The 13,794-nt window shown below is 43.9% G+C and overlaps 1 protein-coding gene across 1 annotated transcript; it reads right to left on the minus strand.

The window, feature by feature from the left end:
* Window positions 1-1,214: 1,214 nt before the first annotated feature.
* On the minus strand, window positions 1,215-11,624 carry BNIP3 (BCL2 interacting protein 3). Its single transcript, XM_040606843.1, has 6 exons — window positions 11,469-11,624; window positions 8,421-8,604; window positions 7,199-7,283; window positions 4,460-4,566; window positions 4,212-4,361; window positions 1,215-2,470 (listed from the first exon to the last, which is right to left on the minus strand). The coding sequence occupies exons 1-6, from the start codon at window positions 11,503-11,505 to the stop codon at window positions 2,419-2,421; spliced, it is 615 nt and encodes a 204-aa protein (XP_040462777.1). The 5' UTR covers window positions 11,506-11,624; the 3' UTR covers window positions 1,215-2,418.
* Window positions 11,625-13,794: the final 2,170 nt, after the last annotated feature.

The raw sequence follows: 13,794 nt of genomic DNA on the forward strand, positions 1-13,794 counted from the left end.
ATACACAAAGCATTTTTTTCATTTTCCTACTACAACCTGTGAGAAGTTACACAGGAAATGACAGCGTAATGAGAAGGCTGACGCGGGAGGACGTGGGTGGGTGCTGCAGTTTGCTGCCAGGACAATGCTCTGCCTGCTGCTGAGCTCACCTGCGCTCTCTGCTTCAGGCTCCAGCCTCGGACAGAAAATTTCCGGTTGCTGCAAGAATGTGAGCCTGCTCTGCTTTTTCAGGGGGGGAATTCTGTTCCTGTCCACACAGGATTTCCTTGCTTCTGTGTTATAAAAAGGGAAAACAATGAACCGATGTCGTTCCTTCAGTCACAGTAAGGCAAGTCCGTAAGTACACTTGGCATCACACCACCGGGGCACTCCCGCGCCTACCGCTGCAGCGTGGTTCCGAGGCACCTCTAACAGCATCCGTGGGTCTTTCATTTTAAAACACCCGTCATCACAGAATACGAACTGGGAAAATTCCAGTGCAGTTGCTGTCTCTCCACTTTCAGTGAAAACAAGAAATACTTCACACAAATGAGAAAGGAAAACCAGGAAGGACCTTGGGAAAGTGAAAGATGGATGGGAGCTCACAGAACACCCTGCTCTACCTGCTGTACTGCAAGGAACTTTGGGCGTGAGCTGCTCAGTAAATTGCTGGGGTTTTAGCAGTATTTCTAAGAAATATTTTATATAAATTTGGATGCAATGGTATAAAAACCCCCACCCTCTTGTTTTTCCAAAGGAGGAGAAGCAGTTACCCAATAGTTAATTCTGATACCAATGTTTTTAATACTACTCTGGTGCAACGTTGAGATTCAACTCCAATTGCAAGCAAACTGAAAAACACTGTGTCTGGTTTCACATATTTTACCAATGTACACAAATACCTTAAGGAGGAGGGTTAAGAGGACCAGACTCTTTCCAGTAGCGCCCAGCAACAGGACAGGATATGGAAAATACTATTCAGAAATTAAAGCAAGCCTAAAAATCCACTTTTCATTGCACATAAACATGCAGTAAAAAACCCAAACAGATCCTGGTCCTCCCGTAAAAGGTATGTGATAAAATTCGTGTGAGCGAGGTCAAGTGATTTACCCCCATGGGAAACAAAACACACCCCAAGCTGTGCAAATATCCTCTATAAGGTGCCTGCTAACCCCATTTTCACAGGTGCCATTTCAAGCACAGAAGGCAACAGTACTGCTAAATAAGGACAAAAATAAAGTAGAAAGCAAATTTATTTTTAAATGATGGTGACAGTACAAACTAGAAACCGTTTTTGCAAGTTCAGCGAGTTTCTGTTTACTGAGTGACTTCTACTGACAGCTTAGCCATATTCAAGTTTAACAATAAGCAATGAAGTTTCTTCTACAGAAATTAAATTTGTTAAGTTATGCAAGTAAACAGTGTGAAACACTTGTTGAAAGGCAAAGAGCCTTGTCAGCCACTTTCACCTCAACAACTATTAAAGAAAAAGGAATGAGAAAACTCAGAGTCCACAAGGAACCTTTTTATTTAAATATATAAAATATTTTGGCAAACATTCATTTTCTTCTCATTAAATAGGGTAAAATCACTGAATGAAAAGGCATTCCATTAGTAAAAACAAGTAAGCAAGCAACCCTTTTTAAAATCTATACAAGGATGAGGCAAATAAGACACAAATATATTATTTCACAGATAGACTGAGAAGCAATAGTCTGCAAGTAGATACAACAGCAGGAACGTCTATAATTGGGGAATTAAATGTCTTTGCAAAAGAAGCTATTTCTTAGGCACTGAAGTCCAAATTTTAATTGAGGCTGTTGTGCATCACTCTTTGAGCTAGTAAAAACCGATAGAAGTTTTACTCATACTCTTAATTTCTTCCAGCTGATGGCGTCCATCAACACTGCACATCTCTCCCCAAAGTGAGAGAGCGCCAAGCAAAATCCACATATGGAACAAACTGCCCCAAGTGAGGTAAAAGCTTCTCTGGATTCCTGTATATGATACATAAGGCCACACATTGTTTTGGGCTAATCCCTTAGTGTCATGACTAGCAGCAGCAGTGACAAATATTCACATCTATGAAGTACAAAGAAAGAGCAGTTTAGATGAATACCTAGCTGAATCACAAGTGCTATATTAAAGCTAGGACTGGTTTTAAACATCAAGTTCTCCTAACTTTCAAAGATACTTCACTACAAAGCAATATAACAGATGTTAATGCATCTGAAACATGCTGCATGAATTGATCCAGAAGACAATATACGGTAACGTTAGCTTTAGTGTCTCTTCCCATTTTTATTAAACTATGAACACAACATTTACACAACAAGTACATGCTGATCACACAGTCGTGGCTAGCTTAGATGTTTCTGCTCTTCACCTCCTGTATTCCCAGGTATCTTCTTTGCTTTGAAACTAAGATTTCAGGTGGCTTTAAAACGTACTGCTTGAAGCTGTGGTTGTAAGGCGTCTTCCAATGTAAATCCTAAGGATCAAGAACATTAGTCAGAGAGGGCTGCGTTTCATTTCAAACAGAACTTGCAGCATGTAAAGGAACACTTTTTCTCATCAGGTTACTACTTATGTACTTTCCAGGAGGAGGAGCAGAGTGGCAGCTGTAATTTAGCAGGCAAATCAAGTGACTACTATGAAACACTCTCCCGTTGCTAGTGACTTTGTGCATACCCTTGTCTAGTAATGCTCCCCAAGTTCTAAGACTGAAATATTCCGTGTGCGCTGTTCAGCTTCGGGAACGCCAGTCAGAGGAAAGTGCGGGGTTAGCAAGAACACACTGCTGCTTCAGGAAGTCTCCAAGGCAGATGCCTTACTACCTTTTCCTTTTGTTATCTTAAGTTTTTCTATTTAAGAAATACATCTGACACTTGTAAACCTCTCATTTTACTATCACCTTTCATGTACTTCTTACTATTTTTCTGGTCATTGTTTCCCAGCTTGGTGTGCCTTCACAGATGCCCTATGTTATGTCTTCTATTCATTGACTTCTTTCAGCTTCAAGAAATTATTTTGATGTGTAACTATTTTGCTGATACTACATTAAGCACTTTCTGAATATGTGACTGTTACTTACCCTTTATGGAACCAGAATGATGCAAGTTTACAGCAGTGGTGGAAGTGGCCAGGAAGGAATTAAGTACTTACACCACCAAACTTGAGTTTATTTTGAAAGGAAAATTCACTGTGCTTTTACTCTATCTTGTGCAGTTACTAATTTTAATTTTTGAAGTTAAATTAGTTTCATGTTACTTCCATAGTATTATGTAGCGAGATCTTGTTTTTGTAAATACCCTGTGCCTTCATCCACACAAAATTATGCATGCTACAGGGACCACAGAAGATCTGAGCTGTCCCTCCTTCCAGTTACTGTAGCTGTGCAGAGTCCTCCCGTTGCCTTCAGTCTCTTGCATCCCTTTGCTACTAACTTTCATAGCCTTGGTAAGGTTCAGGATTTATGCAAGGGAGTGAGCAGAGAAAGAGCAGCACCAGAGCTAATGGCAGGTTCCTTGCAAAACAGGAACCTCCTCAGAACTCGTCTGACTTCTCCCCAAACCCTCAGTGTGGTACAGCAGACGCTGATGGAGAGCGGCCAGATGTGCCTGGATTCCCAGCATTCTTTACCAATAACAAGAAACTGGCCATACTTAAGTGTAGGCAAACTTTGACCTGACTAAAAGGCATTTAATCTCCTCCCTTTAGTCTGTGTCCAGTAGCTGTTTTAAAAGAAGTATCATCTAACCCCTAAATCACTGAAAGAAAACAGATTTCTGTTTTGTTTGGTGTCCCCCGTCCCTCCCAGGTGTGTATAGAATTTTGAAATATATTAAATAATATATTTTACCTTTGCAACTAGTTGTGAGATTAGAAGGCATATCTCCAATGGAACCACATAGTGTGTAAGTATAACTATAGTTCATGTTTTATATATATAAAAAAATATCTGAATTTCACTCCTGCTTAATTATTTTGAAAAATTCTCATTGAGCGAGAAAAACAGAAAAAGAAAACTTGATACATTCAGCAATACCACAGATAAACAAGTAGAAAGCATTTGCTGAATAACCACCTGTCCCCCCTTCTATGGATAAAAGCGTTATTGCTCATCTTTTAGAAAGGGGGAACTGGGAGTAAGCAGTAGGCCTCAAAGAAAACAGGTTAAAAGAATATCTACAATTTTTTTAAAAAAATAAATTAATAAAATTGAAACTTACCCTAATCCAATGGCAAGCAAATGAGAAAGAAGCAGAGATGGGAGAAAAACCTTCAAAAATTCTGCTGAGAATATCCCCCCTTTCTTCATTACACTGGTATTTCTCATGCTGAGAGTAGCTGTGCGCCTGGGATGTTTAAAAAGGAATTCCCTAGTTTTGAGGAAGAAAACACAATCACAGCATTAACAGATACCTATTTAGACCTGCAGAAGTAAAAACTGCATCCAGGTTCATCCAGAAACACTCACTTTGGCGGGATGTTCTCTGGCCTGCTGGACCAATCCCATATCCAATCTGCATTCTTCTTCAGGAGCCTTTCTACTTCTTTCCTCCTTTCAAGAAAATCTTCTTCAGACTAAAACAAAGAGCCATCATCAAAGAGTACTCAGAACTTCCATAGGTAGGAAGTTAGTAGTGCAAAACAAAGTTCCTGTTCTGCATCTAAGACCATATGCTACACTGCCTCTGATGCTCGTCCTTCCCTGTCTCTTCCCACTGTGACTTTCCACATCACTTCTATCAAAGTATTTAGATCCTGGATATACATGGAGAAGAGGGAGATCTGTCTTCAGGGCATGATGTGAATGAAAAAGACCATATCCCATTATTTGCTTAAGTGAAGACCACACTGGAAATAAAATGCCACAGTACTGCATTTAATCCTTACATATCGGATCTGAAAATATCTCCACACATCTGACCGACATTTGGCAGAAGGACTTTTCTGCCTGCATTCAACACGGGACGGATGTCATACTTACCTGAAAATCCTTGATCAAGCTAATACAAGCCAAGTGAAACTAACTGTAGCCTCATAAGGCTACCTGGCTTCGGGGCCAGTACCTGGGAGTACAGGCAAAATGAGCCCACGTCTATCTGCACACAACTGCGTAGAAAAACACACACACACAGTGGACTTGTTTTCAAGTGACTTACAGCATAAGTGCTGAATAAGAATATTGTTTCTTGTTGAATACATGTGCATTAAATGGAGGCAAGGTCTTGTAATAAAAACAGTACCTGATCATAGAATTAAAATAGCTATATATGCACACATGCACACTTAAGAATGGAAATAAAACTGCCCAGGTAACTTTAATTCTCATGCTTTTCTAACTTTAGATTATTCTCAAAGTCTAAATAATGATCTTTAAACATATGAACAGTTTTCTGGAAATATAAAAGTAATTAATTTCCAGTAACATTTAGCTAACCTAAAGGTGTAATTCATTCAGATAGATTCCCACTGGAGTTGTAGAGATGATGGGGAGAAATTCACATAAAGGAAGAGACAATGGCACCAAGCACATTTCACATGATTTTGAGAACTGATTAAATTATGTATTATTGATACAGCTGTGTAACTTAGAAACCATACAAAGCTGAAAGCCCACAAGGTTAAATACTGTACAAACAACAAACACACGGACTTTGTTTTAAAAAGTTCATACCACTAGGTAGAAAAAGCTAACTCATGAACTGACACAGACAACCGAGGAAATCACGAAGACCCTGAGATGACAATACCCAGCATACACTCAGCTACAGATGATAAACACTAGTAATTGAGAAAGGGAGGTGATGGAAGAAATAGCTTTTTTTTTTTTCTTTTTCCAAGTAAAATGCAAGAGTCCCAAGTTCTTACTGGAATTAAAGAGATAACACTGTACACTGCAGCATGAGTAACTTAGTGCTGGTAACTTTTGCCAGTTTATCATACATTGCTATTTCTTTTCATGCCAAGGCTCCAAGCAAAATATAACCTTGATTTCTAATTGCTAACTACTAGCCCTGTAAGAATTAGTCACAGGCACAGAATATATTTCAATTTAACAAAAAAACCCAGTATCTCTTTGTACATAAACAGTGCAGGGAGAATGATTTACACAAAATAATACAGCAAGTCTTTGGAAGAGCAGAGAAATTTATCTGCTTTCAATACTTCACTCCTCAAAATGTTTTCCAAGTAAATTCTTTCCTATCAAAGCTAATTACAGTGAAGAGTTAATATTTTAGCATGTCATCATGCAATAAGCTATATATTGATAAAACATGGTTAATATAACTTTTCCCCCATTCTTTTCTCAAATGTATTTACTGATTTTCTTTGCACACAAACAATTTAAATTTTTTTTTTAAAAAATCAGTTATTTCTATTTTCAAAGCAGTGTGTAGAAATCTGAAGTACTAGTTCTTAAAATTAATTGGAATCATAAAGCTATGCCGGTGCTTTGAAAGTGTATGTTACTGGCTGTCACATTTAAGTGACTCCAGAAATTCTTGCTGCTGTCAAATTCATTTTTTAAATTCACTGGTGGCAGTGCATTTAAATCAAATTTCATTGTAGGGGATGCATGAAATGTACCAAGTTGACAGTCAAAGGGGAAAGAGGAAACTTCTGCATGGTAAGTTGTCCACAGAACATTAATGCTCACCTATATAACCCTGCATATATCCACCCTATTGATGGGTTTCCTACACACCTTAAGGTAAAATCCAGTTGTTTCAATCTGTTAGACTTCAATCTCAATTAAGCTATTGAGGAGAGTAACACCTACTTCAGTGGGCAAATGAAACCATGATAGAGAACACATCTCAGGATCACCAGAAGCTGGAGGCTTAGCAAGGTGCTGACTCCAGCTCTCTTGAATTCTAGACTAGTAGTCATCTTCTGGATATTTTTTTTTTTTTCTTCCTAAAAGCTATTTGTAGGCTCTGAAGGTTGGCCTTTTCAACCTGTGGCTGGAAAGAGGCTTTTGAGGACCCAGCCATTTTAAGACAATACATTAGGGCACTGAAATCCATCTGAAAAATCTCAAGTTACAGATTAAAAAATAAATGCCTACAAGTCAAATACACAAAGCCTGATTCTGCAAAGATTATTCCAAGTTACTCGAGTCTCTACATCAGCAGCTTCACTTATTTCCTAATGCTGGTTTCCAAACAACAAGAAATTCTCTCTCCCAGAGCAAAGATGACATTTTTACCTGAAAGCTATTCTTTTCTCCACTGCTGTGGCTCTCTATTTCCAAGGCTCTGTGACTGTCCTGAGGTGTCTGGGAACGAGGAGGGCTTGATAAAAAGAGAAGTGCAAGTGAGAAAGAACTCGTTACATTTTTCATGACGTTTATGGTGTGCACTAAAAGCTAGTCAACAAAGCTTATATGCACAGTTCTCACAGAGAGCTATAGCACCCTGACCATAACTTAAGAGATAAATCTGTCAACAAGTAACATAATGCAGCCATCATATTCAATTAATCTTTGATTTTGTAACAATCTGCCAAGAAATGCGCTGCACAGAACTGTTTTTCAGCAGTGCTGAGATATGCCTGCGAGGCTGTATGATTTGGCCCATGTTACTTGCTAAATAACAATGGGCAGCAAGTGATAAACAGAAGTGGAGTTTGGTTTGAATGTAAACTAGCCAGATAGAACTACGATATCTGCATCCTACTGTCTATTTTGAGCCCTGTAGCTCCTTTTTTAAACAAATTTTAGGCTGCAGACTTCACAGCCCATCAAAATCAAATAAGTGAATTAATAACACTGAGTGACAATTTGCATCAGACGTTAAGTTGTTTTGTTGTGTTATACTCCATGTTATATGAAATCCGTTACGTTCTGTAAACTAGATACAGGACAATTCTTTGGCAACTACCTAAGAACTATCAACTGATGTAGCTCATTACAAAACACAAGCTGCTTTTTATCACCTTTCCCTGACATTCCTGTTCCAGGCAGCAGCTTTGGCAGCACTATATGCTCTTAAGACCAGCAATGACACTGCTTGCACAAGGACTGAGCCCTTAGAATGACAGCTGCACGCAGCTCTCGAGTGTTTTATTTACTAGAACAAGACTGCTGCCTGCACACAAGCAGCGCACCCACAGCAGGTTCAGCTGCTGCAGCAGGACACACCAAAACCCCAAGATGGCATCTTCATGAGATGCGAGAAGCCTTCTAGAGTCCCCTTCCCCTGTAACTTCTTTCTCATTTCAGAACCAGCTTCTACCCAGGCATTACTCCAGGATTTAAGTATCAATCTTTTAAGTCTGAAATTCCAGTCCCTTCCTCTCTGCATCTGTGTGTATGTACATGCATGTGCACATCTGTAAGCACTTCTGGTTTTGTCTTTGCCTCCTGTGCATAAAAATGGCTCTGTCTAACAGTGACCTTCTCTTTGCTTACAATAAAGCATCCTGCTTACCTGTCGCAATGTGAACTTTCTCTTGAACTGCTTCTTCCAGATTCATGTTGAGCATCAAGGAGTATTTTCTCCATGTCACCATTGTGAATGGAAATAGAGGCTGGTACTTGCTCTTGACTCGTCAGAGTGCCAGTGCTTCCACTGCCGTTTCCATTACTGCTGAAGTGGAGTTCCACCCAGGAACCTGCTTGGCATAATTGCAAACAGAAACAGAATAAACCAAGTGGTTTTGCATAAAAGGCATGTAAAATATGAAACTATTGACCCTCCCGAGTGTGACATTACAGTAGGACATGTAGAAGTACCATCGCTAACATTTCAACTAATAAACACGATGAAATGCCAAAATGCAGGGGCGCTTTTGTTGGTGAGCTGGGAAGTCTCACAGAATTGAAATGAAGCTGGTCAGTACATTGCATCTCTTTCTGCAGCTGAAGATCTTTTATTTTGGGATATGTTTAATTTTTAATTGTTCAACATAGGTGACAGCCAAATAAAATAATCTCAGGGACTTTCTCTGCCAAAGTTTATTTATTCATTTACTGAAAATATTTTAGTGTTTAAAAGAATCAAAATGTGTTTTGCTTGGCCTTTTGTCAGTAAGCATTTTTAGGTGTTACTGTTAAGCAATAGAGGATATGTGGCAACAACTAGATCATGTGTTTGCTACTTGCAGTATATTTAACACAGACAGTCACGTGCTGCTTTGTTTGTTTTTTTTAAGAGTGTGCTGAATAACAGCCCTCTTCTGGGCTAGCAGGAACCAATGCAAAAGAGGACCTGCATCTGTTGTCTCATTTATAAATCAGCTCAAGGGACAAATAATATCTGAATTATAAAAATATCAGTGGAATTTACCTATGTAACATGTTTATGTGTGTAAACAACAGCAGAAACAGACAGATGTATTGTGTCCATCCTAGAACCATTCACAGGAAATATGAAAAGTAAGTACAGGAGCAAGAGGACAGGTGACACCCCCCAAATTCTGGTGAGCACCGCAGAAAGGGTGTCTAAGGCATAAGCAAGGAAAGGAAGAAACACAGACAGTGGGGTTTGGACTCTTCCTGTATTTGAGGCAGAGAGGCTGGAGCAGAGCTCAGAATGTAAGCCTTGTTAAAGGGAACAGCTGAAGGAATAAAAACAGTTTTAAAGGTATGCAGAAGAGGTGAAGCCAATGCAGAGATCTAGCATGAAACAGAAACATCAAATGAAGATACTCTCATCGTAAAGAGACTGAAGGTTCACGACTTAAATCAAAACCTTCATTAACAGCATTAGTATCTTTCTTCTAAAAAGCCAGACGACCACAAAATCTTTTCAGTGAAATGTACTGGGTCTCCAAGTTTTGAGAAAACATTTGTCTGGATAGCTGCTTTTCTTCACAACTGTTTTGTTGATTTGGTTTGTGTTCTTTTTTCCCCCTCCATGTGACCGTATGTGGTATGTGTTTACACAAACTTTTCCCTACTCTTTCCCCCCAAACTTATGAAAGATCAAGTTGTTACCGAAGAATGACCACAACCACTGAAGTTTAAATTAAGATAGCGTCCAGCTTTGGCTCCAGCTACCTTGAGAGTACCAGCTAGCTCCTAGGCCACCTCTCTTCCCTCCTCAGCTTCTGGTCCTCTACTTATAAAAGCAGAATGACTCCGTGCTGTGTGGACTGCACTACAATGATTTGGTCATAAGCTATTTTCTCCCGTAGAGATGCATACTATTCGAGGCACACTCGTATTTCAACAATCATCAGCCCCACAGGCAAACACAACTGCTTCATACTGCGAACTAACACTTATCTACTGAAATCTTACGGATACAGCACAGCAAATGCATGCTAAAACATGGGGATCAAGATTATAACAGTGGGATCACAGTACATGCTTTACACATTGCCCCCCTCCCTTTTAGGCACTGTTGAGAGTAAGGTTGTGCTAGTGCGGAAGGAATGTGCTGTGATATTACCATTTAAATACAGCCTGTATTTTTATGAAGTTGGAAATACAAAGAAAAGCATGTGTAACGTGGCAATGCAAACTGAACAGACCGAGTCATGGGGAAGGATTTTGAAGAGAATGATATTCCAGTCCAGGATACATACTGTGGAAGTACAGATTAGCATTCAAAGAAAAGTATTCCGTCAGCTCTGGAAATCTTAATTTCTTAATATATGCTTTCAAAAGTGGAAACAAAAAAGCAGAATTCCACAGAAAGATGAGAATGTCTCCTTAGATTGCTAAAATCATCATATAAATCACACAATCTGAAATGCAGCTGCACACAGGTGTTTCACTTGCCAGGTAAATTTGCTTCTGACTTTTGCTAAATGCATGATATACGCAACTGACCCTGATGTCTCCTCAGCGGCACATCCCAAACTGTCCGTAGGTGGTTTCCCCTGACAAGCACGGGCTGTACTTACCACAGCGCACACATCTCACGACCATCTACAGTGACCGAGCCATACTTGCTAGTTCAGCTACGCAAAAGCGGTATCGCAGCTTTTTTAGACCTGACCTGTTCTTCCACCCGAGTCTTCATTTCCCTGCACTACTAGGGAGCTGCGTGGCCGGTTTACCGAGCTATCGTTGCCAGGCTAACGGCAGGGACCCCACCACACACACAGGCTGACCAGGCACCGGGACTGCAGCACGTCGGGTCTCGCTCGGCAACTGAGCGTCCCCCGGGCCGGGCCCCGGCACGCCCGGGAGCGAACCGCGCCGTGCCGCTCACACACACGGAGGCAGGCGCGCTGCCACCGCCGCCATGGCTGCCCGTGCGCCCGGGGGGAGGCCGCGCCCGGGCAGCGAGGTGACACCCGACCGCCACGAAGCGCCCGTGCCCGGCAGCGGCGCCTGAAGCACCGCCCGGCCTCCAGGCAGGCCCGGGGGGCGGCGGTACGACCGGCCGCCTGAGGGCCGCGCCGCGCCTGAGGGCCGCGCTGCCCGCCAGGCTCTGGGGGCGGGAGGGAGGGAGGGAGAAGGCCCCGGACGCCGCCCCAGACAGCGCCAGGCCCAGCCTGCCCTGCAAGCGACCGCCAGCCCTTACCCTGCAGGTTCTCCTCCTGCGGGCTCAGTCGCGACATGGCGCGACCTCCACTCCTCCTGCCACCGCGGCGGAGCGACAAGCCAGGCCCGACCGCTGCGGCCGCCTCCGGCCACCAACTGACGGACCGACCGCCCTCCCGCGCGCCCAGCCGCTCTGTCGTCAGCGGCTGCCCCGCTCGCATTGGCCGCCCCCGCGGGGCGGGGCGCTCGGGGCGGAGCCCGGAGGGCCGCGCGCCTGCGCCCGCTCCCTCGGGCCGCCATGACGGCGGGGGCGGCTGCGGAGCGTGGGAGCCGGGCCGGGCCGGGGCGGGGCGGCGGGCCGGGGCGGGGCGGCGGGCCGGGGCGGGGCGGCGGGCCGGGGCGGGGCGGCGGGCCGGGGCGGGGCGGCGGGCCGGGGCGGGGCGGCGGGCCGGGGCGGGGCGGCGGGCCGGGGCGGGGCGGCGGGCCGGGGCGGGGCGGCGGGCCGGGGCGGGGCGGCGGGCCGCCCGGAGGAGACGGAGGGGCCCGTGCGGGCCTCCCACCGCAGCCGCGGGAGCGCGGCCTGAGAACAGGGAAGCTCCTCAGGGAATCCCTCGCTTTCCCGCGCCGTACGTGACCGCCCGCGGCTGGAACCGGCGCTTCTCGCAGAGTTCCCCGGGGAGACATAAGTCCGCGCTTGAATTTCAAAGGAAACCACATCTGATTGCTAAAGCGGGAGTGCTGGCCTCTAAACCAGCCTGACACCTCTCACACTAACGGCACAGGGCCTTGAAACAGACGGTAATTAACTCCTGCGCATTTTTATCGTTGACTAAGGCTATAATGCCATCTGAGTAGACAGCAGGGCCTTTCCAGATAGGAAACCACTTAGTAAAGGCTCGTGTTGCCATTTGAAAGCAGATAATGATTTATTGCTGGGAATTTATAAAGACAGATACATAGATTTTTACTTTATTTAGCCAAAGAATGGGTGAACTGTTGCTTACTTAACCAGAGGATGCAGGCATTTTCTCTAGCCTGATACTGTTTTAATTTGTCCCTCTCTGCAGTAGACAATCTCAAAGCCCAAGTAAAATACATCTGGTAACTTTTCAGTGAGCTACTATAATAGCAAGGAGTGTTAACCTACGGCCTTCCCACAAAGATACTGTCAGGATTTTATTAGTATGTGCATTATGCTCAGTACAGCCAATGGGTTATGGGGCAAAGCAGAGTAACAGTTTGGCCCATGAAGAGATTTTCAGGGTCAGTTCTCCAGCTTTTAGTCCAGCCTTCACGCACCGTTTCACACACGGAGAGCTTTACGTAGGAGCTTACCTGTGCATCTCCCTTTGTGCAACTCCAGGGAGCTCTCCAGACAAGTCAACAAGCTATGGGCTGTGCGCACAGGTGGAGCAGCAGAGGCTTGCCCTTGCAGCTGCACAGCTGGGCACAGCTGGAGGGCTGCTGTGCTGCCGTGGGCTGGCAGGCCGGCAGGCAGCGGTGGGAGGTGGCATGCATACAGCCCCTTCAGAGATCAGCCTTTCCAAGCATTCCAATGCCTAAATTACCTTCTGTTAAGCCTGAGCACAGGAAATCTGCTGAGAAATTTGTATTTAATTTGCATGATTAAAAATCAATTTTGTTCTACTAAGGAACTTAGGGAAAAATTGTCCTTGGCAGAACAAAATAAAGTTTTTAATACCTGCTGAAGAAGCAAGTTCCTTCTGTTCACGTGTTTCTTTATTGTGTCCTCATGTGATAGATGCGCACAGACGGCTCTGGAAGCCGGAGGCTGCCTCGGGTTTGGTGCTTCTCCTGCAGCTCTCTGCTGCTCTCTGCTGCCCAGCCATCCTCCCTTTGCACCCCTCTCTGCACAGGAGATCCAGGCAGCCCGGACCGCAGAAGAGAAGAGCAAGTTCATGGTTCCAGGAATGTGTTGGTTTCCTGCTGGTGAATACTAGACCTGCGTGCCTCAGGCCGCGGCAGTGTTTAAGGAACACAAAGCTCAACGCTGTATCGACACGAATATGGGCTGAGTGGCTCAAGAGAGAAGAGGGGGTAACCAAAGCAACTGTGATCCCGCTGACATAATCACCTTTTCAATCTTCTCCCATCAAAAAAAAAAAAAAAAAAAGTCTACGTGGAGGAGATTTACAGCCCCATTCGACCGGCCTGAGGAGTGCTCTCCTCTGCTGTAGGAACCAACCATAACTTCACCGTACTTATCACAAGCAGAAACATGCTCTGACAATGTCTCCTACTAGCACAAAACCCCCTGATAAATATTTTACCTTCTGGTGTTGCACAAACCCTGAGCATATCCTATGTGAGGCAGTGTATTTGCAACAGGCTGTTGCCTGTTTCAG

The sequence above is a fragment of the Falco naumanni genome, chromosome 9 (genome assembly GCF_017639655.2).
Source record: "Falco naumanni isolate bFalNau1 chromosome 9, bFalNau1.pat, whole genome shotgun sequence".
Taxonomy (NCBI): Eukaryota; Metazoa; Chordata; class Aves; order Falconiformes; family Falconidae; genus Falco; species Falco naumanni.